This window comes from Phasianus colchicus, chromosome Z, assembly GCF_987193195.1.
Source record: "Phasianus colchicus chromosome Z, bPhaCol1.hap1.1, whole genome shotgun sequence".
Lineage (NCBI taxonomy): Eukaryota > Metazoa > Chordata > Aves > Galliformes > Phasianidae > Phasianus > Phasianus colchicus.
In genome coordinates, this window is record NC_143476.1 from 52,134,532 (window position 1) to 52,161,209 (window position 26,678).

Genomic DNA, 26,678 nt, shown 5'->3' on the forward strand with positions numbered 1-26,678 from the left:
GTTTCCATTTTTTTGAGGATATATTAAGTGTATTGACTAATCTAGTACCTTTTTTTTTTTTTTTTGTCTATACAATTGCCCATTTACATCTTGTAGTATAGCTGATTCTGTGTTAAGTATATGAAAGTTTATATTTTATACTGAAGCCTAAATTTTTGCATACTTTGCATTTTGTATTAGACAAACACGTAATCTGAGAAAACGTAAATGTTCTCTCCTAAAAAAATCTTTATTTTCCTTTCTTTCTATCAATTTAAAATACTGTACATCCTGTAGTACAGTGGTTTATATCAGCTGGCCCTCTCTTCAGTAAGATTTTGTTATGCAAACTTCTCAATCCTACATTTTCCATTTATGTATTTTTTAATACTGATTTATAATTACTCTCAAGATTTTAAGCTGTCTCACTCCAGTTACTAGAGATGATTTGATATTTATATATCTAGTGCAGGACTAAAACAGCAAACGAGGCCAAGATGATGGCCGACTTATTTATTACAAATTCAGAGCAGTTAAGAAATGTGGGGAAGGTAGGGAAGTGAGCGACAGTAAAGAGGAATCCTAGTGAACAGGTTGTAAGGCAGAGATAGTCACCACCATCAATCCACCTACGTCTTGTTGATCCACAGGGTGCTGCAGGTTGGTCAGTGAAGTTCTGTTGATCTGCACAGTCAGTGTGAGGGGATACCCACCTTACTCCCAAACTCTTTGGTTTTTACCCTCTTTGTTCTGCCCTGGTGCACCTCTGGTTGCTCAGGGCAACACTGCCTGCTCTTTGTGTCAGTTGATGGGCACTTGATCATGTGGCAATCACATGCCTTCTACCTGGCAGACTGGTGGGAATGTGTGCTGACTCCATAGTGGTCATTTTACCTAAAACAACCCCAAAAGTCAGCCTGACCTGCAAACATCAGCCAGGAGCCGATTCTTGTCACTCAACCACATGAGTTCTTGTCATGGTCTCTGTAATGGTCTCAAGCAGGTGCTGCTGAACCATCTTTAGGACGATAGTGTTTTCTTCCAACTTCTCACATAAGCATATGTATAACTTTTCTAATTGGGTGTTAGTAAACTTTCTTATGAATTAGGACATGAATGAAATTGAATTATATGGGACAATCCTTAAAACAGTCTCAAATTCCCTGGATGATGAGTTGAAAGTGGCATACACTTTTATTTTAGGTTTATTACAAATCATGAAAATAAGTAATTTTCAAATGCAGAATCTTCTTTTATCTCTTCTTTGCACTGCTTGTTTTTACTTTATTTATTTTTAAAATAGCATTTCTAGATATTTACACATATAAAACTTTCCCTTGGGATAGATTTACTCTGCAAAGACCCCTGTCCTAAGGAATAAAATTTAGACAAGTTTATAATAAGGAAGTATTGGTTTTATGTTGTCTGTCTGTTTTGAATGTGCACTTGTGGTTTGCTCACCTGAGTTTCATCTCTGCATCTGATGCATGAGTACCTCCAAATTAAATGCAGGAAAACAGTGAAACTATTACTACAGTTTTGTTCCTATCAACAGAAGACTATTTTGATCTTAGTCTACGCTAACAATCTCCTATGCTGCTATAATGATATGAACAAGTAAGCTGATGCCTAAACACTGTAGCTAGCTGATGAAGTTGATTAGTAAATGGATCAGCAGAAAACTAGAAGAAAATCATGATTTTGAAAAGGTGAAGTAAGTGATGACAATTTCCACAGTTTTGTATTTTGATAGTTGTGAGGTTAGCTTGCTCAAATAAATAAAAACAGCAAAAAACCCAATCCTGAGATACCTGGTTAAAGAGATAAGCTGCAGCAAACAGTGAGTGTAGATCACTAAATATCTGTAAGTGGTACTCACTATATGCTTGTTTTAAAATGAAAGATAGATTTGGATTTCTTTTTAAGAGCTTATTTCTAAAGTTACATCCGATGATTTGACTGAGAACAATTGCTTTGAAAGGAGATGATAATTCATCTGAAAACACTTTAGGATAAATCATCCTAAGCTCAACTCCAAACCTGTGAGGAATTTACTGTTCCAGCTGGATGCACTTCAGTCTATTTGGCCCAATGGGATTCATCCAAGAGTACTGAAAAAGCTGGTTCATGTCATAACAAAACTTTTCTCAATTATTTTTCAATGGTGTTGGGAATCTGGAGAGGTCTTAGCTGGCTGGAAGCTGGAAAAGATAATGGACGTTTTCAAGAAGGGCAAGGAGGAAGATCCTGGTAATTACAGACCTATCACAGTGAAGGTTATAAACTATTCCATTCTTATCAGAAGTAACTAATCTAAAGTTGCTAACCAAAATTAGAGTGCTGCACAGTCACCAACTATGTGAAGTTTAAAAAGAGCGAGTGCCAGCATCTGCACCAGGAACAGACAGCCCTGGCTGTACGTATGGACTGGGAGATGAGATGCTGGAGAGCAGCCCTGTGGAAAGGGAATCTGGAGGTTCTAGCTGACAGCAAGCTGAAGTAATAGTTAAAAGACACTTGGTTCTACTCCGTCTGTGCTCTCTGGATGTTCCTTTGGGGAATCTGTGCCTTAGGGTAGCTTGGGAAAAGCCAGGATTATACTAAGTTTGCAGTGAATTGTAGTATGCCATTTTATGTTTAATTGCACTATAATGGGACCAGATGAGTTCTTAGTTCTGTTGAATTTTTAGCCTATATTCTTGAAGAAACTAGGTATGTAGGATCACCATACCTTTCTCTTGAGCTCTCACCTGTAATAACTTTTGAAGCAGGTTTCAGTCAAATTTTGCTGAGGATGTAGGTCTGAAGTATTTCCTTAAGATTTTGCAAAGATGAGCTGCCACATCTTTAAGTAAAACCCTGTTACTCTTATTAAGGGAAATGCTACAGGGAAAACCTACTGTACAGTGAATCTGAAGAGACTGGGGAGAGAGACAGTCCAGGAATCCAGTAACCTTCATTTGGAACTTTTTAGAATTTAGCATTTTTTTAGAAATAAGTGGAGACATCACCTGGAGGAGGTGTTAATAATTCTGCTGCTCAAGGAACTGTGTATTGATAGTTTTTCCATGCACTAGGCTGTTATACTGAGGCAAGCTATCTGCTGTCACCCTTGAGAAAGTGCAGCACAGCTAATTCTGTTTCAAAGGTCTGAGGCTGAGAGAGCACCTTTTTTTTTTTTTTTTACAATCTTTGGACTGTTATAGAAATAGGATTAAGTAATGTAGCTACTGTTCAGCATCTCTCATTAGAAAGAGAATTCCTGTTGAAGGAGACCACTGATATTGAGAATAGTGGAGGATTGTGTTGAAGGAATTAGGCAGTATACTGAAATTTATTCTTCAAATTTCTTTAGGAGGGCACCTGAGCAGAGATTTAAAGTTGGAAATGCTAAAATTTAAATTTGTGGTTTTTTTTTTTTTCCCCCAATGGTGATTTGAGTTTTTTGAGTTAGAACATATGTAATGGTAGGTAGGTAAAAATGCCTTGCAATTAACAAAGGGGTATGTTGAAAGAGTTGTGTGATATGCAAAGTACTTGCAGGTCTGTGAAGTATTCGTGAAGTCCCAACAGTTGCTGTAGAAGTTTTGAGAATATAATCACTCGGAAGCATCAATGAACTATCTCTTTGGATAGGTTGTTGGGTTGTTTGGGAACAACAATGTGTGCAGTACTAGTTCTGCATGTGTATTCCTGGCAGTATTAGAAAAAAGCTATTAACTTAGTGAAATTGCTGTATCAATACACTCCCACTAAGAGAGTGGGTCCTCAGTGGTGGCTATGACTACACCGACATTTTCTGACATCTCCAGTGCATGGAGCCTGGGGAGCCTGGCTCTGTGTATTGTTAGAAAGAGAATAGTGCACATTACTGCCTTGCTGGTGCACTGCCTGTAATTCCCATAAAGAACAGTCACAAATCCAACCTCCATTTTGCTTTCAGGCTTAGAAGCACTGAAAGCTGATAGACCCATCAGCTTTATAGGCAGATTTTTTTGACAGATGAGGTGCTCATTTCACTGGTAAGGCTGTTGGAGATCCCCTTTATAGTCTTGAATGCATCATATATAACAGACCTGGACAGAGTGTTTGTTTAACTTTACATTTACAGCCCAAATTGTTCAGCACTGTCTCTGTATTTAAAATAAAGGAAATTGGAGACTTCTGTCCTAGAGTAAGAGATTCCTTTACTGTGATATAGCAGTTCTGCTTTTAATGGGGCGTGTACACAAAATATACAGCAGTGCCTCATCAAAGTGACCTTTTGAAAGAGTCAGCAAGACTTGGGTACAGCTGATCTCTGCTTTAGCAATACCAGCTATTTAATGTTCTTCAATGTGTGCACTTGTTTTCACGTGAAGGTGGTGAAGGTTGACAGAAAGATACAACAGAAAATTTCCAACCTCAATTAACAAAGCTACATTTTTTGTATTGGCTTGCAAGTGTCCAGGAATCTGTAGGAAGGGCACGGTAGAATGACTGAGCCATAGTTTAATTAAAATGTTAATGCTTCACTGTGTATATGAATCTGTCACCCTGTACAGAGTTATCACAAAAACTATGTGCTTTTGCATCAAGTGTTGATGTGGTACTGGTTGGTGCCTACAGGTAAGGTTATGCTGTTTCAAAAAATATTATAAAATTAGAAAAAGAAGGCCACAAGAATAACATAAAATAGGAATGGCTTTCATACAAAAAGATGAATTAGACTACGATTAATTCATCCAGGAAAAGATGATGTAATAAATTGAGTAGGAGATACAGTATAAAATGGCTGGGAGAGAGTGACCAGGTGAAGATAGTTAAGTAATTCTTAGAACTAAAGGCACTTAACAAAATCATGAAGCAGCTGATGTACTGAAAGTCTATTTTTAAAATACTCAGTCATAAATATATTATTGTAAATGCAAAAATTATTAAAAAATGTTGAAAAATAAATATTTAGAATTATTGCTGAAGTCTACAAGACTAAGAAATAAGTGGAGCCTAAAGTGGGTGCTGTTAGAAGAAAAGACCAGTGACTAAACCAGCTACTACTTCTGTTCTATTTTTGGAATTTTTTGGGAAGTGTTTGCTTGAGGCTACCTTCAAGACAGAGTGCTGTGTTGAATAGGTACTTTTCTCAACCAATATAAGTGCATTTATGAATCCTAAACAAAAATTTGACACATCAATGGTAGTGTGAATATGTACTCACACTTAATTCAGCAGTACTGCTACTAACTGATATATATTTTGTGAAGACTAGTAACCTTATAAACTGAACCACTGTGCAGGTTGTTCTAATAAAAATAAAGATTTTTATTCCATCATTGTAAAGCTGTTCGGATTGTGAGAGTGTGGCAATTCAAGCGTACATCAATACATGAAGATTTTAAAGACAGATATTCAACTAATGCAGAGGTTATGTGTCAGCTGAGCTGCTCCGGATTACAGCATTGGACATTCTCTCAAATCAGTATAATTGCAATAATAGAGTGAGAGTCTGGAAAATTTTTTAATAAATTTCCAGCTCGTTATTGTATAAAAGGTGCTCCTGTTCTAGTAAGTGATACTGTTTCTGATCTGTTGTTCCTTCTTTCTTAGCACACCACTGACCACAGTTCTCCTAATTTTGAGAAGAGTTTCAGTAGGGAAGAAGGGAAGAGCTCTTTTGCTGCAATAGAACAGTATCAGTATTCTTGTTTTAGAGTCTCCTGAGGGCATAAAAAAAAATGATGTCAGCCCTAGGGCATGAAAAAGGTGGCAAGCAGGTACCATGGGTCATTTGGCTGATATAAAGTAGACACCCAGTTAATTTCCTTGTCTGATATCTGCCGTTAGCTTTGGGTACTGTTACAATTTTTTAAAAAAGTTTAAATTTTGTCAGGCAGTGACCTGGTGCAAGCTGCTGCCTTGAGGCTAAAGCAAATTGATTTTGCTTTTGCTTTTTATTAAAGGGAAGGGTAAGGCATTCATTCTAATGATTAATGTATGACTGAGGTTTAGATAAAATAATTTTGTTACTTTTCTAGCAGTGACTCCATGCATTTTTCCATATTCTTACTCTCTTTTATCCCTTGATGTCTTCAAATCTAGTCCATTATTGGACAGAGTATTACTGCAATGTCTGCTGGTTCTTCTAATTGTTTAACCGTAGGTATCTAAGCCCTTGCTGAAGAAAATTTAAATATTAATGATTTTTCAGATGTTTTGGTAATCCCTTTTGTTACTGTTCTTACAAACACATGCATTAAATCAAAACCCTCTACTGTTAAGGAAAAGGTAGACATTACTGAATTTGTTGGTCAGATCCCAACCATCTGGCTCAGCAATTATTTAGAACCTTAGCTTTGTTTTAGGCCAAGCTTGTACTAGATTCCACAGTAATAGGAAATGGAACACACATCTTTGTAGAGTTGCTGTCACAGTGTAGAGGAAGAATGCTATGGGAATTATAATTTATGACACCTGGTCCCTTACAAGGGCTGTGAGAGCAGATATAGAACATTATGTGCTCCTTCCTTCCCCCTTTTTCTTCTAAATGCCTTATTCCTGTGCTGTAGTGAAACCAAAATCAGTTTTGTCTAAGTTTTACAGTAAATTACTTCATTTGAAGCAGCGTACTGGTTGCCGTATTTTTGCTAGAAGACCATTAACATTTGCAGAGTTAAATCTGCCTACTAGAATGGGGCATGTACCCTTGTGTGGTGTTCTTGCTCAGTGAAAACTCTTAGTACATCAGCTGCTCAGCATTTGTAAGAGGCACACACCTGGCCTCACTAATGACTACTCAGTGACACTTAAATGCTGTTCAGAGGTGAGGGTTCCATTTACAAAGTAAAAATTACTCTACTCTGAAACACAGTTTGCAGTTGCAAGGAACCCTTAGTGGGAGAGCCTGCAGTTACTCAAGGACACAGATGCAGAAAACAGTTTTAAGCATCTTTCACAAGATCAAAGGTGTAATATTTTGCTTACTCATAGCTGGCACTTGAAGCATTGAGAGTCAGTAGCTATTTTTGTGACTGATCTTTAGTATCTCTAAACGACTTGCTCTTTGCCTTCTGCTTCTGCAAGGGCATCTGGATGACCATCCACATACCAGCCTCAAACTACTTTCAGCAGAAGAGATTAGAAGTTGTTAAGGTTGGACATGAATCTTGTAGCAAGCTTTTGTAACTGAAGATCTAAAATGGTTTTAAAAAGTTGCTCAATAAGCTAACTCAAAAAGAAATGTTACATTTTCCCTTCAACTGTTGATTTTTTCTTCTCTAGAAAAAAATGTTGAAAAAAGTGTAAGTTTGATACATACAACACATATTTTGCAATGACAAATGCTTTCCAATTGAAATCTGCTGCAAAAAACCTTGAGTGAATTTATAGGAACCTTAATCTTGTCCTAGCTATAACAGCTAATTAATCTTGGAATAAATATAGCAGGAATATGGAAGAGATGAGGCGCAATTTTTAATTATTAATAGTTAATTCTGTAAGACTTGAAGGAAGATCTTTCCTACAACTAAAACTGAAATATGCAGACAAATATAGGAGTGGGTATTTTCAGAAGTACTAACATGGATGAGGTGTTTATTTTCCCCTGGCAGTCAGATAGCACTAGACACCTAATTGCTGTGCCTTTGAAAATCTCCAAAAATCATAAAGTAACTACTTAGTTTTCTGGAAGATCTGACTGAATTGCCTATATATTTCCATCAACAGAGGTCACTATGGAAATCTGAGCTTCTAAAAGCTTCCTGTCAGTTCCCTGACCTCCAAGTGAAAATTGAGACTGCTTCATTGTTCCATTTGCTCCATTTTTAACCCACAAAAGCCAGGCCTTAGCAAAACATGTGTTCACTGGAAGTCTGGTGCATGAGGAATTTTTCTGTGTTTGTATTCCCTGTTTTATATGGTGCGCAGGGATACTTTTCAGTACTTGCTCCATTCAGTTCTTAAATCCCTTTATTAAATAAAAAAGATAAGTGCATTAATTATTTTGTCCAGCATGCCCTTTTCCTTATTCATGAATTGTGAGGATTTCATGTTTGCAATTTTATTTTATTTTTTTCTTTGCTTTTTATTAAAATAGGTAAATGACTTTTTCAAATAGCCATAGGAGCTGACCTGTGTGCTTGTATTTCAGCTTGGCCTTTCAAAAGGAAATCTCAAACAAAACGTGGCCTGCTCTTGCTGGATTAAAATATTGAGAAGCCTTTTGATTCTCCACTCTCTGGGAGCGTTACGGGACTACTCCTTATCCAAACTCTCTTTTCTATCTGACTCTTCAGTGAGAACTGTCTGGATCCTGGTGATAGTGGGGTGGGCCTTTTGAATAGGTTAAGGAAGGTAAATTTGCATCTATGCATCTTAAATGCTTTACTATCTGTTCGTTCTGATCTATAAAATACTGCATCAAATTTCTTTAATTACCTCTTTATGAACAACCATTACCCCCACCATTCACTATTCTTCAGAGCAAGATAAAGAAATAACACATCTGTGTGATCTGGAAAAGAGTCAAATGAGCTTTGATAAGTTGGTGATCCAGGCATTATTTTCTCAGTAATACTTCATTCCCTCACAGCAAAAAGAAATATAATGAGCAGAAGGGAGAGGAAGAAATTGTGTAATTTTTTTTTTTTTCAGTTGGGGCTTGGGATGTGGGCTTTGTTTTGTTTTGTTTTATTTTATGTGAGTACTAGGTTTCCACAACAGTCTCACAGCTGAAAGAGAGTTTCAAACAGAAGTACGTAATAATGCTTATCTCCAAATCTTCAATATTGCTGTTAACTGCATGTGAATGTTTCTGAAAAGCCATAGAATTTGTAAATGTTCTTTAAAGGCATTTCAAATATTACGCATGGTAATACAGTTACTAAGTTTTCTTCTTGAAGTAGGCTTTAGAGCCACAACGAAAAGGGTTAAAAATACAACCCCTTCCCCCCCCCCACTCCCCTTGGTCTAAGGCCCTCCAGTGTTGATGATGCTTATTAAAGCTGAATAGTACACTTTTTGACCAGCTGCTTCTGCAGCACAAATCTCATTTTAGTATGGAGATTTTTTGCTTACTGGAAAAATTCTTGTACAAATGCTTTTGGCTGTAGTCAGAAGTGGTACTTGAATATCAGCATGTTCTTTTGTCAATCAAGACATCCTCCTGAACAGTTCAGATAGTGTGAGCAGGAGATGTGGTAAGGCTCTTAACTGAAATGTGAGCCTAGTTTTACGTCACCAAAGCATTTGGGTTTATTTTCCAAGAGAATGAAAAGCTGAAAGTTTTCTTTCCATTGCAATCCTTCCCCTCAAAGTTAGAAAGTTAGGTAGGCATTCTTACCTCTCTGTTGTGCTTTCGCTGTTCACAAAGTAAACATTTTGTGGAAAATACATCTTTTGGATAGAATGAAGTGTGCCTTTCAAATTTTTAATTCTTCCTAGAAAAGAAGAACAGTTTGTATTCTGAGAGTATTGACTGAGGTATATTATTTATACATGCTTTAGTTACATAGGGACTGTAGAAGACAGCAGTAATGAACAGAAAATGTTTATATTTCTGAACAGTTTATACAATGCAATTACAGTATAATAGCAGCATGGAAGTGGCTTTACCATGTGCCTGGTAAAAGAAAAATCCTACTTCCCATTTTTTATACCACATGTTTTCAAGGATTTTGCTGCCTTCTATGATCTATATTAACCTCTGATCTCTGCTTTGCCTTTCCAGCACTGGCTTGAGCCCAACAAGTCCATCTTCAAGCAAATGAAATGTAAGTGTTGAGAGCTTGTGTTTTTAATGTGTTTTTGAAGTGCTCAAATGTTTTTCTGTGCTTCCTTGCAATATTTTAGAATGCACTTTATTTACTTCCTGTTGGAGAGAGGCCTTTCATGGTCTATCTAGAATCTCTTAAATCCTTATTTCACTGTTTTTTCACAACTTTGCACACCAAGAGCTTTCCCTTATTGTGCAAGTTGGGAGCCAGAGGCCAGCTGACATTAGTGGAGTGGCAGATCTGGTGAGGAGAAGACTTGTATCCTCTGGCTCTCTATTTCAGTCAGCTTAGTCAAACACTGGGAGGTGGCAATGAAGTATGGAGTATGACAATCTACTCTGGTCACTGTTTTTGTTGTTGTTGTTTATTTGCTCATTTGCTTGCTTTCCACAGCTCAGTGCTTCCTGCCAATGCAGAGCATTACTTTAAAATCACTGTTGCAGACAAATAAATTTAAGCGCTAGGTAGCTGTGAATTACTGCCATAGACAAGGGGAAAAATGCAACTTTTTTTTTTTTTTTTTAAATAAAAAGTACTCCTTAAAATAGAAATGTATCACTTGAACTGTCTGTTTGAAATGTTATGATCTGGCTCATGCTTTCTGTCAGATGGTCCAACTATGAAGACCTTGTTATTAAACAGAGGTACTTCAATACTCAGAAGTTTATATCCAGCAGCAGAAGAGGCTGTTTATTTGACTGTTGCTGGAGACTTGATTTAGGGCTCTGGGAGTTGCATCTTGTTCAATAAAATTGTTGTCTATCAACTTAGATTATGAAATGAAGGTGGGTTTTACTCCCAAACCTCTTTGTAGGTAATTACTTTGCTTTTTTAAGTATGAATACAAGAAATATTTTATTTGGGAGACTGCTTATTTTAAAATGAGATGAATCTAAAGAGATTGTCAAATATGTAAAAACAAACAAAAACTCCTAGGTGTTAGGTGGATGGAATTCTCCCACTAATGCTACAGTAGTATATATTGCAAGATGTGCATACATACGCATAAACATGGACACACATATGCCTAGCTTATTCACTATGTTATTGTTCACAGTGCTTAGTGTATGATGTTTTAGGTAGCAAGAGTGCTGTACTCTTTGCGTAGCAACATGTTCAGGAGCTCTGCCAACAGATGCACTGAGAGTGTTTTGATTTATTCAGAACAACTCTTGTCTGCATATAGATGTTGCCTAGGTGTGATTGATGGTAGTTAATAAATTCCATAGATATTGTGATGTGATGGACTCATCAGAGGGCCTGTGTGGCTTTTGTGGTAGAATCCTAATCAAAACTCTGAGGACTGAAAACAAAATGTTAAATGAAGCAAAATAATTGCAGCTAGTATTTAGGTTATTTATCATTGTGGAACGTGATAAGTCTCAACAACAACAGCAAAAAGCATTAGAGGTCAACAGAGGTGTTTTGTTATCATCCTAAGATTTGGGAAATAAATAGAATTAAATGTGCAGTTGGCTTTTCGTGAGCAACTTTCAGTTTAATACTAGTGTAGCTCAATTTTATTTTTTGTCATAGATGAAGGACTTTAGTTTCTACATTAATGCCTTAAGGAAACAAAACAAGTATATATATATCTTATATACATGTGTAGAATAGAATCCATGTATATTATGGATAAATATATATCTCTCTCCTATAGGTTTCAAGAATGTTTTTGTACATCAGGAACTCCTCATTTTTCTAAAAATATACTGTATTAGTATAGAATAGTAAACAATTTCTAAAGGCACACAAGGATAATTTGTATTTTGTTTAAAAATATTCAGTTTACTATGAAAATACTTAGTCTCAGAAACTAGTTTATAGATTACCAGTATTAATTTAAAAAGTGTCACAGTCTCAGGTGACTCAAGTGAGGACTGAAATTAGTAGCAGGGAAAGCATGAAAACTGAAGTGATAAAGTGATGGTAAAAGAACATGCATTATGTATATCTGACTTCTGGGAGAAGTGGTGGCAGAATGCTATTCAAAATGAGTATGTTAGATGGAGATTTCCTTTTCTTTCTTTCCATCAAGGAATTCAGAGAACAGTGAAATGATGGGTTTTGTAAGAACAGCTTCTCCACGCAAGAATAGCTAAATAAAGAACAGCCTTTATTTAATACTAATGATTTAAAATATTCTAAATTCAATTGAATACTTGGATTTGCATATGGTTGCAAGGTATTTGGATACATGCAGCAAAAAAAGAGAAATGCTGCATGCTTGATCTCAGCTACCATTTGTGGGAGACTTCCTTTTCCCCCACAATAAGTGGGGGAAAGTTTTTCAGTGTATGGCTCATAACTGTGATGCTTAAATTTTCCTGTTTCCTGTCTGTTCCTCAACCATTTGTACTACTACTTTTGCTTGAGAGGGAAATTTATTCTCTGAGAAGTGTTGTGAATGTCAGTTTTGTTTGTACTGATTACAGCACATTGTTTGCCACCTGTAAGTGAGCACTATACTGCTGACAATGTGCTTAATAAGTCTTTATGAGGTTACATAAGATATCACCACGGTTCTAGGTAAAGCCCTTTTTAATCCAGTTTTTATGTTCTTTTGCGTGTTTTATTTTTATTTTTACTGTTATTCTCTCCCAGATGCTGGCAGTAAAGTTCTTCTCTGTTTTGCCAGCTTCTAATGTTTTTATGCTTATTTTATATCTAGAAGAGTCCTGATGTAAGTCTTATTGGTCACTTGAGCAGCTAATATTCACAAAGAAAAGTTTTGCCATCCACTTTCTTCTCTCTCTTTTGCCCTACTCATTTTTAAGGTTATTTGTATAACAAGTATGCAACTATCCTGTAACCACTGTTGTGAGAAATAGCTAACTGTGTGGGTTTTGTTCTTGATGACAGTGGAAAAGAATTAGTCCTCTGTTCTGTATTCAAAATACATGTTTTTCCAGCTGTTTTACATCTCAGATGATCTGAGAGAGTAGTGCAGAAAAGATGTTCTACTGTATCATGCCATTGGAGTGTGCTAAGAGACTTTAATTTCCTTCAATTCTAATGCTATCATTAAATGATAGCTGAAATGAACCAGAGGAAGCAAGAATGCAGGTGTAGAAATGAAATGCTGAAATCTTTGTTACAGATTCTTAAACTAATTTCCCATGGATTTTTCCATGCCTCAGCATAAATCCGAAAAAGAAAAAAAAAGAGTTTAACCAAAGATGAGGTTTGTAAATACATGTGCATTGAAAGAAGGAAGTTTCAAGTGAGTCTTTGGGCACAAGCCTGAGTGCCCTATGTTCTTTATCTTCGACTCCACAAGGAATTAATAACAGAATTTGAAGTATTATCGTAATTGGCTGATGAAAATACCTCTTGCCTGGTGTTCAACCACAACCAATTAAACGTGAGGGGGAAGACTCCACAGTTGGAGATCTATAACAGATTAGCAATCTGTTATACATAAGATAAAACCACAGGGTAGTAGTCTGCCGTAAACATGCTCAGGCATTTGTGTGGATAAACATCTGATCTACTTAGTAAGGAAGAAAATATATGGAATCAGCAGCATATGTAGCATATGTCCTATAGTTCTCCAGAAGTCCTTTTGTAGTGGTAGTTAACATGAAGGTAGCTGGAGTATATATAAATATATATTTTAAAATGAGTGCTAAATGTTGGTGAGATAATGTAGTTCAGAGAATCTACAACATCAAAGGGAGATAGAGGAAGTTTTCTGCCATATTGTATCCTCAAGGTTATGAAGGTAACTTAAACATGTGCTTTTGGTATCTGTCTAAACTCCATGTTTAATAGACCAAAAAAAAAAAAAAAAAAAAAAAAAAAAATTGCCAATACAGTTCTCTGCAGAAGTTAGTATTTATGCTGGTTGAAAAGCAGGTTCATAAAAAAGAAGAGGAATCAAACACTTCTAGGACTTATGTCAAGTTTTTCGCTGTATTTTTAAAAATATTTTTTCTCTGTTATTTCAGATTTTCTGCCAATGAAGGAAATGATAATAAAAATGTGTAATTTTTCTTAGGCTTATCATTCCTGTAACCTATTTGTATATGAAGCCAAATTAAGTGATATAGGAGACCTTGCTTAAAAATAGATGCACTGAGTTCTATGTCCCACCTTCCTCTTTGTTTCGGTCAGGGTGTTGGAGGTTCAGTTTTCAGCTAAGAGCTCCTTACTGTTTAATGCACGTTGGATAGTTTCTCTTAGTTAAAGTTAAATCAAAATCTTAAAAACATAAAATTTATTACCACAAAAAACCTTGAGTGCTCTGTGTGCAAGTTCTTTCATGGGGGTCTAGGGCAAGCAGTGAAAGGTTTCAGCATCTGACATAATTAAAGTAAGTTTTATTCTTTCTTTGCCATCATCTTTTATGTACTGTTAACACGTATTCAGACAAATTAATAGCCCTATTGCAATGGATTTCACAGTCAGTACTATTCTACGTGATAAAATCCTTCAAAATGATTTTAACTGTGATTTTTTTTAGTAAGAAAGGAAAGTTTGATAGGATGTTCTGACAAACCCTTGGGCATTTCCCTACACTAGCTGCTCCTTATCTGATAAAGGACCAATTGGAGAGAAAAGGCTTAAAGCTACTATAACCCTGATTTTATTCAGACTAGTTCAGTGTTGAAAAGAAGTTCTGAAAATTGAGTCCTGTTTTGGGAAGGTTTGTTGTTGCTACTGCATCCACTTGAGTTAGAGTTAGAAAGTAATTTTAATTTCAAGGAACTGAAGAATTGTTGGGCTTGACAATCTCATTTTCTGAGCTGATACAATACGCTGACTGTCTTGCTTTTCAGGACAAGAATATACAGAATGAAGGAATGTCAGGCTCTCTTTTGTCTTTCTCTACTGCTGTAAAATCTATTAGATAAAGGCCTTTCTAAATGTTTGCATTTTTGTAGGAACATTATGATTATGGTGTATTTTAAACTTAAGTTGGAGGAGAAAGTGTTGTACATGTTTTCTCCCTCCCTCTTTCCTCATATGTTTGTTGTGGCTTATTTTCTAATTGAGAAAAAGGGCCTGGAAAAGAAAATCATTTTTCATTCTATAGGTGAAAGTGTCCTGTAACACTTCTAGAGATTAATGGAATGCATGGTGTCATATCTTTCTAATATTTCAAATTGCAATTTGGGATTGTTTGTGTATGTTGCAGAAAAAGTACATCTATTTAGCAGGCAGCAGGAGCCTTGCTTTGTATTATTTGCTGCTCTTCTGAGGAGGAGTCTAGGAAAAGGCTTTAAGTTGGCTTCAAACTACCGTGCATTCTGAGTGTTTAAATATACTTCCATTGAATGCTGCCGTGCTACAAGGATAACGTTTCTGTTATAAACTTAGCTATTGACTGGTGATAAGCTTTCTCTGCTCTGATACTCTTTGCACAGGGAAGAGTCATTGTTTTTCTGCAGCTGCCACAAATTACCAGAGTTTGGCTCTTCTGCCATTAACTTTCTTTTTCACAGCCAAAGTTCCATGTCACTTCATTGACATTAAAAATTTGCTCAAAGTTTTAGGGTCTTCTGTAGGCTTTTACTAACTAGGTTCTTTCTGCATTCCCATTTCAAGCAGAAGAATTTCTATATCTGTCAGGACATTTGAGTATTTTTCTTACTGAGGAGTTTTTCTTAACCACTTAACACAAGCTATCTCTTCTGTCAAGTTTTCTAAGTGGAAGCATATTCTGAAAGTGCAAAATTTTGTCCCTTACTTAGTTGTAAGAATCCTATTAAGAAGAGACAGACCATTTAAAATGACAAACATTATCTTTCACTTTGTCCAGGTAATGTGACTCCTTCATTTTCCTTCATGGGACATTGAGTTTAGTTTGAGTTTAGTTGTCCTTCCTACAGGGCAGGAAGGACATAGCAATGTTGGATGTTTTACAGAAAATTTTCAATCCCTTTAAAACAATAATGCCATCACACATAAGATGAAAAAGCTCACAGAAGCCTTCATCACTGTGATCTCTCATGAGGTTACCTGCAGATTTGTCAGTTACCTTGGCTCGTGTGATAGTGCAGTAGTTTTCTCTCCACACCATTTACTTTTTGAATTTGCAGGATTTTCGTTCTTATTTCCAACAAAAATCTAAAAAAACCCATGAATGTTATCAGGCTACAGATAGTTCTGAGGGCTTTCCCTACCATGCCTGATACATTTTTAAGACCTCAATAAGTTTTCACACTTATTTTCTCCTAACATGATATTTGAAAGGTGTCTCTTTCATTAGAATAATGGTGTTTTATTTGCTTTCAACTCCTTTTGTAATCACCAAACAATCACTAGCTTCGGGTTAGATAGTATCTTGAATGCTATCAAAGATACAACAGTAGGATATAAAGCTCTGTTCATTAATGTAGAGCTGAGAGACACAGATTGCTTACATTAGATATTTTCTTTCTTTCTTTCTTCTCTTTCTTTCTTTCTTTCTTTCTTTCTTTCTTTCTTTCTTTCTTTCTTTCTTTCTTTCTTTCTTTCTTTCTTTCTTTCTTTCTTTCTTTCTTTCTTTCTTTCTTTCTTTCTTTCTTTCTTTCTTTCTTTCTTTCTTTCTTTCTTTCTTTCTTTCTTTCTTTCTTTTCTTTCTTTCTTTCTTTCTTTCTTTCTTTCTTTCTTTCTTTCTTTCTTTCTTTCTTTCTTTCTTTCTTTCTTTCTTTCTTTCTTTCTTTTTCTTTCTTCTTTTTCATTTCTTTCTTTCTTCTCTTTCTTTCTTCTCTCCTTTCTCTCATCTTTTTGGTAATGGGATCTTACTAAGTACTGAAAACAGAAATAATTCTTTCTCTAACTTCCTTAGCTAAATTTAATTAATGTTTTCTTCTATTTTTGTTATCTTAGCATTATCATTGCCAGAAATAACAATTATTCATAACATCTTCATACCTCACTGTAACGAGATAAAAATGCTTCCTGTTCATAAATTGCCAAAAGAAAAAAAACCCAAAGAAAAATAAAAATAATGAGCAGTTCAAATGTTGTGGGTTTTTTTTGGTACTGCTTGTGAAGTGCAAAACCATGTATAAATTGATTTGCGTAGATTGCTTGCATTTTGCACATACTTTCGTCTTTGTCTTTTACTTTGTTCTTTTAATGTGCATTTTATTTATTTATTTATTTATTTAATTAATTAATTAATTAATTAATTCCCTGCCTGATTCTTTAGAGCTAACCTTCACACGGGCTTCTTTGTAGGACTCTTGGAGGCCGCTTCTTCAAAGTGGCTAAGGCAATGTTATTTGCTACTGTTCTCATGCTTTTTCTTTATAATGTTTCAGCTCATCCACCATATACCATGTGCTTTAGAGTGAAATTCTACCCTCATGAACCCTTGAAGATTAAAGAAGAGCTCACCAGGTATTATTTTTGTCTGTGCGTTTAATGTGAATTCTTTAACAAGTTCAAACTAAGACAGCTTGTTGGGTAGGCTAGGATTCTCGTTGTGCTGAAATGCACTGTTTGCACTATTGGTAATCTTTTTTTATTTATTGTATACCTGGGGACTTTTGAAAGTAGCTTACAGGGACTCTTGCAGGGACTCTTCCTAACATACAGAGAGGTAGTGATGCTGTTAAAGGACTTTCTGAAAGAGAAGCAATGGTTGGCAAATACTATGCTAACTCTTCTGCATAGAAGGATTTTGGACTGGAATAAGTTCATTTTTGTTTCTTAGATTTTCTTTTGTGTGAGTCTGAAACAAGCTGTGAATTTAATTCAATAACATTTCTCTTTCAACAGGAACTTTGAAACTTTTTCTGTTTTTTTTTTTTTTTTTTTTTTTCCCCAATTGAAGTGTCTGTTTATTAGAACCAAAAACCCTATAGTATTTTTAAACTGTGGAGCAACTTTCTTTAGAAAACTGATGTAGAAATGAAATATATTTACACTTTTAATGTACAGCTATGTTAGAAGTCTTGTTGCGTATATAGAATTTTCCAATGCTTTGGAGATAAACCTGTACAACAATTCAATTGTACTTACTGAATGGGATTTCTCTCCTTTCTTCTAGCCTTTGTAAATATTCTGTGGCTTTGCATATTTTTCAAGAAAATTATTGATGAAAAGATGTAGCACCTTTTTTGACCTCTGCTCCAACTGTGCAGGAATGTATGTCTCCCTTATCACGTTAATAGTTAGCAGGTCACACCGCTAAGTAGAGTGTGTTACAGAAGTACAGAGCAACGGAGCACTTGTTGCCTTGAGATCTCCACTGACACTTTCTCCAACCCTTGCAAATTCTTGTGCTCACAAAGTCACTTTGTGAATGGGAGTGAACCCATTATCCTTGATCTCACAGTTGAAGTTTTAGGAACAGCTTGCATTCTCCTGAATGGTAAATTTACAATTTGTATAGAGCAGCTGGAACATTCTGTTCATATTACAAGTATTTATCTTGAATCACATTTAGCTGAGGGAACAGGTTGTAAACCAGGAAGTCAAGGAATTTTCAGTGTTTGTTAATGTTTGCCCTTGAATGAATATTTTACTTTTCAGAGACATAGTTTACAGTTTCTAGGAAGTGAAAGATCTTTCTCATTGAGATCCTTAATTAATTTTTTTTTTCTTTTTTTCTTGAAATGTCTTGTATGCTCACTCAGAAAAAGTTTCATCAAAACACAAAACACCTTGAATTAGCTCACTGATGTATATTGTGCTGTCAGTATGACTTAGTCTTTGCTAGAATAGTTTAAAAACCAATTTGAAATCAATCTATTGTTTGAAAAATATTTTTTTATCTTTTGTTAGAAGTATTATGAATGAGGTACTAGATTGCCTTAAAACAGAGAAATAATCTTTTTTCATATATTCACCTAATGTGCATGATACATTGTCTATCTGATCAGCTTTCTAGTTTCCTGTTGTTGTTGCTGTTCAGAAAGTTTTGCTTGTTGTCTGCCCAGGTCTCCTACACAATAACGAGGTATGGGAAGTGCTCATGAAATGAGAAAGTAAAGTGTAAAGTTTTGTAAGTTGCCTCTGAGAGTTTGCTTCATTGATTAAAGGAGGTAAAATTCAAGATAATGCTCTAAATTGATTGGAGGTTTTGTTTTTTTCTTCTTCTTAATTACAATGACAAGTGAAATACAAGATGAAGAACACCAATTAATATTTGACAGAGGGCAATTATGAAGCCTGGATGGCTGATGATCTGTTCAGTATGTTTTTTTTTTTTTTTTTGTGGCAGGGTTTGTTTTTTAATTTTATGACCTCTGCCCTCATCACGTGTTCTTTGCAGTGTGTGCTTAAGATGATCTGAAAAAAAATCAGTAATATTGCCAGTCTTTGATTTAAAGGCTGCTGTATTTATGGTCAGATGAGTCACAGTAAAATTGTGCATTTGCATTTCTCTTTCTGTACATGCCTAAATGTACCACAGGGCAGTTCTCTTGCTTCTTCAGCTGAGTAGAAATTTGATGGGTGCTGCAGTCCCCATTTAGGTGAAGAAATTAAAAGACAGTAGGACTTATCCTACCACATTTTCATATTACTGTTTTATCCAAAATATTAATTAACCCTGTCTAAATCCCCCATGCGAATTATTGTCAATATATTTTTTGTAAAAACCATGTAAGAGTAAATCTTTAATGAAGTATCTTAGAGATATCAGGGGAGATCTACAGCTGGTTAAAAGAGCTATATTTGGTATAAAAATCATATATTTGGCACATGAAACTGGGGGTATGGGATAAAGTGTATAATTTCTGTGAAAATAGTATAAAGTAAAGAGAAATAGTTTCAGACATTTCTAATGTGAAGAAAATTGAATATTCTCCTCCTCGGATTACTGCTGCTTCATTTCTGACCTGCCTTGGGTAGGATGGACTGTAATCCTTGAGGTATTTTGTTGCTTAACAGTAGGAGATATTTTTAGAAAATTAACCTAGCTGAAGTCACTTCTCTATCTACAATATATAGAAAAGAAGCTGTAAGAATATGTGCACCACACATTTGGAGACTGGAAATGCCCCAGGAAAAGCATTGAACCATGCACTTGCCTGTCATTACACTTAGTTCCACTGTTCAGGACATGTGTGGGTACTGTCAGTCACATTATACCATTCCACTTGCTTTCTTTCATCTTCCCTCTTTTTAATTAATGATAACTTCCATGCTTTTTGAATAAAATCAGTGCATGCTGCAGGATGTTAAAGCACTTTGAGATAAAGCCATGCTAAATAAGAAATTCTGTGAACTTGGAATAAAGTTTCAACGTATTCATGGAGACTGAGGTTCTGTGTGGCCCTTGATCACTGTGTACTCTTCAGTTGGTTTATACTACAATTGAGTGTGCCTCTGAACTTAATTTCAGGTGCACTGAAGGTTTAGCAGATTCCAATGTAAAACAGTAAATGTAGGTTTTTGAATAGTTTGTGTAATCTTTTAGAGAGAAATACTTGACCTTAGTGATAAGAGTTGGGGGGGTGTCTCTGTACTATGGACAAACTGTCTGAGTTTGACTCCTGTCTCAGATAGTATCTGGTGCACCTCAGACTTTTCTGAACAATACATCTGTAGTTTTCTTAGAGATGATCTGACAGTATTATGGGCAATATGGACTCAGAACGAAGTACTTCAGTTTGTGAAAACAACATTTAACTGACTTACTTAATATCCCTAACTGAGATTAATAACTACTGTTTTTTTAATTAGGCAATAGCAGTATAACAAGCAGGCTCTCACATCTTGCTTGTTTCTTGCTACACATACCTGTAAAATATAGATTCTATTTCTTTCTCATTAAATGAGCATCTACTCTGCAACCTGTTTTCTGACTTACTCTTCACAGGGCTGGGTGGACTTGATACACAGACTTGCAGTATTGTTGTTAGTTCTCTTTACTCTTATTTCGTATCTCTTCATCTTTTACTGCCCTGCATGTGAGCTGTTTTTGCATACAGCATGATAGTCTTGATGGAGAGAGCATCCAGGGTTTACTGTAAGGGTTAAGATTATTCTTCTGGCTTGACATGTAAAAATGTAAAATTGCTGTGAAAGGAAGTTGTAACTACAAAGGCCATTCAATCTGCACAGATGTTTTTGCTCTGTGCCACTCTTCACTATTCTCTGATCACAGGTCAGAGCCTGGGGAGACTCCACAGCTGTGTAAGCATGAGATGTTGCACGTGAACAGATTGCGAACAGTCAAGGGAGTGTGAACAGATGGATCCCATGACCCATTGCACACGGGCACAGATTTTTACTGCTTACTTCTTTTCAGTGTTCTTGTTTAGATAATAAATAAATCAGTGTTTTTTCTTTCTTATGTAATAAAGAGCCCAAGGCCTCATGCCTTCTTATCTCTAAATCCCTACATTATACTGTGTATGCATAATTAAAATGAGAAAATATGAAGTCATCTGAGGTCCCAAGGGATTGATCTAAAATGCTACAGATAATACTTTATCAACAATAATCCATGATTATTGTAGAAAAAACGGGTCATGGGTTAGTAGCTAGTGGAATTAACCAAAGATGGATTATTGCAACTAGCTGTCATCAGGCACTTTTTTCCTAATCCATGTTTCCTAATCCAAGAAGCAGTTCTTCAATCACTAGGCTGTCATAAAACAGTGTCATAGGTGCTTGGTACAAGAGAAGCAAATGAAAAATGCTTTACTGGAAATTATATAAAATAGCAAAGACTGTGGGGATGTAAACATGGCAAATTAAAGAGCCTTGAGTGAGCTAGTCTGACTGAGGAAGAACAGTACTGCTGCATGCATGCGGGGCTTAACTAGCCCTGTTGCAATCAGCTATACTTGATGCTGCTTTTTGCTGGAAAAGCCTGGCACTTTTCCCTCCAAAAGTGGCCATTAATGCTCCTGTAGTATTTGAGTATCAAACTACATATTTGCAAGATTAAAGTCTTACAATAAACTAATCCTTTAAAAAATGTGCTAATACTGGGCAGACCTGCAGAAAGCTGTTCCTGATATAATTTAGGAATAACTCTAAATGCTCTAAATGCTCTGATTGCCCTTCTCAGCTATTCTGAGACAGCTGAATACAATATACAATACACACTGTGATGGTAGCTATTCCAAAGCTTCTGCAAATCCACTTGTCTGTTTTGGCTTTGTGGAGTCCATATTGGCAGTTATCCAATGAGTTTATGGCTTTGATAGTATTGGACTCTCAGTCAAATACCATAGTCTTAAAAGTGAAGGAGTTGTTAGTAAGAGCTTGCAGCTAGCATTCATGGTGGAAAAAATAAACAAAAAAATTAATCCATTACAGTTCTGGATTTTTTGGTGAAGCTTGTGCCTATGGGTGAAGGAGAGGGGAGGTTGAGAGTTCCTCTTATGTCTCTTAGGGAAATGCAAGAGAACAGAGAAGATGCAACTCTGTTTCAGCAGCCTATGGAGAAGAATCTGTTCCTGCTGTGTTGAGGCTTTAATTTATCTGCTATTCAAAATGAAGGTGTAGACTGTTTCTTCCCATTCCTTTGTTCTTTAATTGTTTCCCATGTAACCAGTGTTGTCAAGCAGTTGGCTAAACAGTAATGTTTCAGACTTCTTCCTTTTCCCAAGGAAAAACCATGTGTAGTAATGCAGACCCTGACCAGGTGTAAAGCCAGGAAAAGCCCATTTATTGCAAGATCCAGGTGGTAGTCATCATCAATTTTTTTCTTCTTATTTATTTATTTATATTAAGTGATGCTATTGATTGGGATCTTCTCTGAGGCTTTTTTACCAGGAACGGTGCTGAATTTTTAGTGTTAGAACAACATCCCTCAAAGCATGCAAAAAAGGTAGTGGCTCTTCCTAGAGATGCTTGTTAATGGAAAAGACGGTTAAGCACTGTCATGGTTTTTTGATGTTCGGTTATCAGTATTCCACATCATAACATCATATAGTCCACTGGGAGTTAAAGAGTTAATGCTCCAGGTCCAGGTACCTGTCCCAGAAGAGATGAACTACTACATCCTCCCAGAGTTCGCTGCTCTGTTACCATTTCTGCTCAGGAGGAACAGGTAAAAGGCCTTGGTACCTCACCTGATGGCCCTTTTCTTTCCGATTGTCTGGCTCGTCTCTGTTGTGGGTGCTGTCTCACCGTAGCATTTAGAATCAGGCCTTCAGTTTTTGGACATTCTCATTTAATTTAATTTATTAGCTTCAATTCTAATTATATTGTATTAAATTGTATTATAGTGTGTTTTCTCGCATTCCAATCTTATTTAGTAAAATAGTTTGCTTCTCCTCAGATCATTGCAACTGTATTGTTTTGGGCCCATTTCTCTACCCTTTTTCCTTTCCAAGGTGCAGATCCACGGGTCTCTCCACCCTGCTAGTCACAGAACCAGGCCAAATCAGCCCATAAACTGTTGACAAGCACTTATTAGAAATAAATTAGCAAGGTAGCTCCTGCTACTTTTGCTGTTAGATATTTGTGGGTGGATCATACAATTGGCGTTTTCTGTGTGAAAGGGATAGATTGATATTTCTCATGTCCAAATGCAAAGATCATGTTTTTAAGTCACGATGACTATGTTCCTGGTTTCTCATTTTTCTACTAGGATTTGGCTTATGGGTAATTAGGTGAATTGAAAGGGCAGCTGCTGTACATTACTGTAGTGTGCTTATTAATACGGACATTCTGTAAGTGTTTTGAACAAAATGTCATGTCTTTCCATAAAAACAAGAATGCAAAGTCATGATCTTTTTCTACCCATAAAAATTCACTTACATTAGGTATCTTCAGTTGTGCCTTTAGGAATTTTAACAATTACATTCCTGCCTGTTCATTTTGATAATTTTCTTTCTGGAGCTGTTACTTGCACATTTGCCTTACAATTTATTTTTTGGACAGGATAGCACGGTTTGCCTTGACAGCTTTTTGTGTCAGTTCACTCGCTGTGTAAGGTACTTTCTTCAGTATGCCTTAAACAGTCCTCTGATTGTACTGATGTCTCTGAGCTCAGTTACTGGAGGATTTGGTGATTAGCAGCTTTTCATTTACCTTTCTCACTGCCTTCCTGGTGTAATAAGACTCAATTTTGTTCCCCCCTCAACTCTCCCTGTAAGAGAAGCTCTAATTCTCTCACTTGTTAGTTGTTCTCTTTATCAAACTCAGCTGTTCCTCTGTAAAATGCAGAGTAGAGGTAGGTACAGCATTTAAGGTGTGATTACACCAATATTTTAAAAAACGGCACAATGTTCTTCTGTCTCATTCTCAGTATTTTTCTCATTGTCTTTCAATTTTTTGTTGTTTTTTGGCTGCTTCTGCACACTGATTTGATGATTTCAGAGACTATTTGTGCTGACTCCAGGAGCTATCTGTCAACTGTATTTAATAAACAGTGAATTGAATGATAGATTTTCTTTAAGCTATCAAAATACTTCACAAATATTTGTAAGTAGGCAAATAATACATTTCTTTAGAGAATATGTATTTTTACTATTAGCCCTACTATCTAGGTGGAATTGTAAAGCACCTGAATATTCAGCGTAGCTTGGGGAAGAGCAGAACAGTCAAAGCCAGACATTACTGAGGCTAGATTTTTTGAAACTTTGTGGTGTCTCTCAAGACACCAATGTCTACTGACAGGGAAGGTTGTGTCAGTTCTGGGTGAAATGCTTGTTACTGTAATACAGTGAGTGAAGTAGCTTAAACACAAGATGAAAAAACACAAAGTGGACAAACCACAGGTTATAATCATGGGAAAGCTCTCTTGCTTCATTGAATGTCTTAAATAGGTACACAAACAGGCAACAATTAAACAGTTGGAAACATGATGTCCGAAAACAAGAGTAGACGTTGCTGACCTGCATCTACAGTTCCAGAAAGAATTTGGCTAACTTAGAGTTGAGTCATATTTATCGCAAACAGATAATAGATGGAAATGAGGTTATTGAATGATAGACAATTGTGAACATAAATGCTAGAAGCATAAGTTTATTGGCCTGCTGGTAAGCCTTAGTTCTTAGTCAGGACTGTAAATCAGGCTATAAATTGTGCTAGAGCTTGCAAAAACATAGCAGTGATGGATAGAAACAAGAAGCAGCAAAAACAGATTGAATCTGTAAGTTAGTTGAATCTGTTAAGTGTAGGCAATTTTAAATACGTACATAAGCCTTAGTGAAGTAAGTAGTTAGGTGTTTGCTGACCTTGGACATAAATTACTTTATGAGGATTATAGAAAACATCTGAGGTTGAGGCAAATTCTTGCAAAGCTTACAACTTTGACTTTCAGTCCAAAATGCATTTATTGCTTTTCAGGAGAACTCCATAATGTCTAGGTTTTGTTCTAAACTGTCCTAGATGCTATGCCTGAAGAAGATGAACAGCATCCAGTGCAGTTTGCTGTGTGGGTGATCTCTGAAAAAAAAAGGCATTTATAATCTGCATGGATATTTGCATTTTTCCCTGCCCTTTTTCTAAGATCAGATGCTTTCCCAGCCAACAATTTTTCCAGTCTTTATTGGGAACTGTGAACTGTGCTGCTTTTCCCCTTTGACTGCTACCTTCTGTCTTTGAAATGTCTTTTGTTCCAGGGGTGAAATCATTCTCTGAAACTGCAGTATAGAACCATTTGATTAAAGTTTTTGAAAGATGTTGGGGCACAACTAGTTTTTTTTTTTAACCTGGATTTTAATGGTCAAATGCAGGCAACAGCATAGTAGCATAGAAACTTAATGGCAGAAAAAAATTTAGTATTCTTGTTTCAAAAACTCTTAATGTAGTGGGAATGTATGTGAAATGAGGTAGGAAGACAGGTGAACAGTTTAACAGATCCTGGTTCCAAAAGAAGTGAAACATTGCAAAAACAAAACCCCTTTCATTTATGGGAAAATATAAGCAGAGCTGCTTCTTCAGACTAGCAAGTGCTAGAAATTACACATTTTAAAAACAGATCAATAGGATTTATGGACCACTTTTGTGACTGAAGCTAGCCGACACAATTGCTTGAGTTCAGCTTTATAATCCTAGGACAAGGAAGAAATAGTTCTGAGGCCCATGTTCCATTCCCTAAATTTAAGTCTTATGTGTCTCACTTTGGCCCCTGCAAAAGTATGGAGAAGATTAAACTGGGAGCTGTTAAAAAGCACCTGGAAGGCAGTGCAGTCTTTGGTCACAGCCAATATGGGTTCACAAGAGGACAGTCCTGTTTAATGAACTTAGTTTCCTTTTGTACAAGATTTTGATATAGTTCACCAAGGGAAACTGGTTGATGTAATCTTTTTAATTTCAGCAAAGCTTTTGATTCTGTCTCTCATGGTCTCCTTGTGGACAAAATGTCCGCTGTAGAGCTAGACAAAAACATAACACGGTAGGTAAACAATTGGCTGGTGGGTCAGACTCAGTGATGTTTATAGTGAATGGGATTCCATCAGGCTGGAGACCATACACTTGTGGTATTCTACTGGGGCTCCATTTTAGGGACAGTTCTCTTCAATATTTTTATAAATGATCAGGGTGCAAGAGCTGAATGCATACTAAGTAAGTTTGTGGATGACACCAAATTGTGAGGAGCTGCTGTTTATCTTGCTCCACAGCTGCTGTTCTGAATAGTTTTTCTTGTATTCGCACAAGGAGCTGATTACTCCCCTGAGGCTAGAGAGGCGTTGCAGAGAGTTCTTGACAGATCAGAAGGCTGGGCAATCACCATGGATGGAATTTAAAAAGTGCAGATGCTGAATTCTGCACCAGAGGTGGCATAACCCTGGATATATTTACAGAATGAGAGTGAGCAGCCCTGTAGAATGAGGATCTGGGTTTCTGGCTGATGGCAAGTTGTACATGAGGCAGCAGTGTGCTCTGGCAGCCCAAAGGGCCAACTGTCTGGGGGTGCAGCAGGTTCAGCACTGCCAGCAGGGGCGGGGAGGGGCTGTCTGCTCTACTCTGTGCTATGAGGCCTCACCTACAGCACTGCGTGCAGCTTTGGGTTCCAAAATAGGAGAAGGACATAAAGCTATGAGAGAGCATCCATAGAAGGACTACAAAGATGGTGAAGGGTCTGAGGGCAAGGTGTGT

At 36.4% G+C, this 26,678-nt stretch overlaps 1 protein-coding gene across 6 annotated transcripts in view; it reads left to right on the forward strand.

Annotated features, from left to right (window-relative positions):
• Positions 1 to 26,678, forward strand: part of FRMD3 (FERM domain containing 3) — a 146,238-nt gene that overhangs the window by 66,744 nt on the left and 52,816 nt on the right. For 5 of the 6 annotated variants that reach the window (XM_031602398.2, XM_090131099.1, XM_090131098.1 and 2 more), the window contains 2 exons: positions 9,683 to 9,725; positions 16,982 to 17,060. In XM_031602398.2, coding sequence (XP_031458258.2) covers positions 9,683 to 9,725; positions 16,982 to 17,060 — 122 coding nt within the window. Of the gene's footprint in view, positions 1 to 9,682; positions 9,726 to 16,981; positions 17,061 to 25,812; positions 26,673 to 26,678 lie in introns of those variants that run through there. The other variant, XM_031602400.2, reaches the window with a different exon arrangement.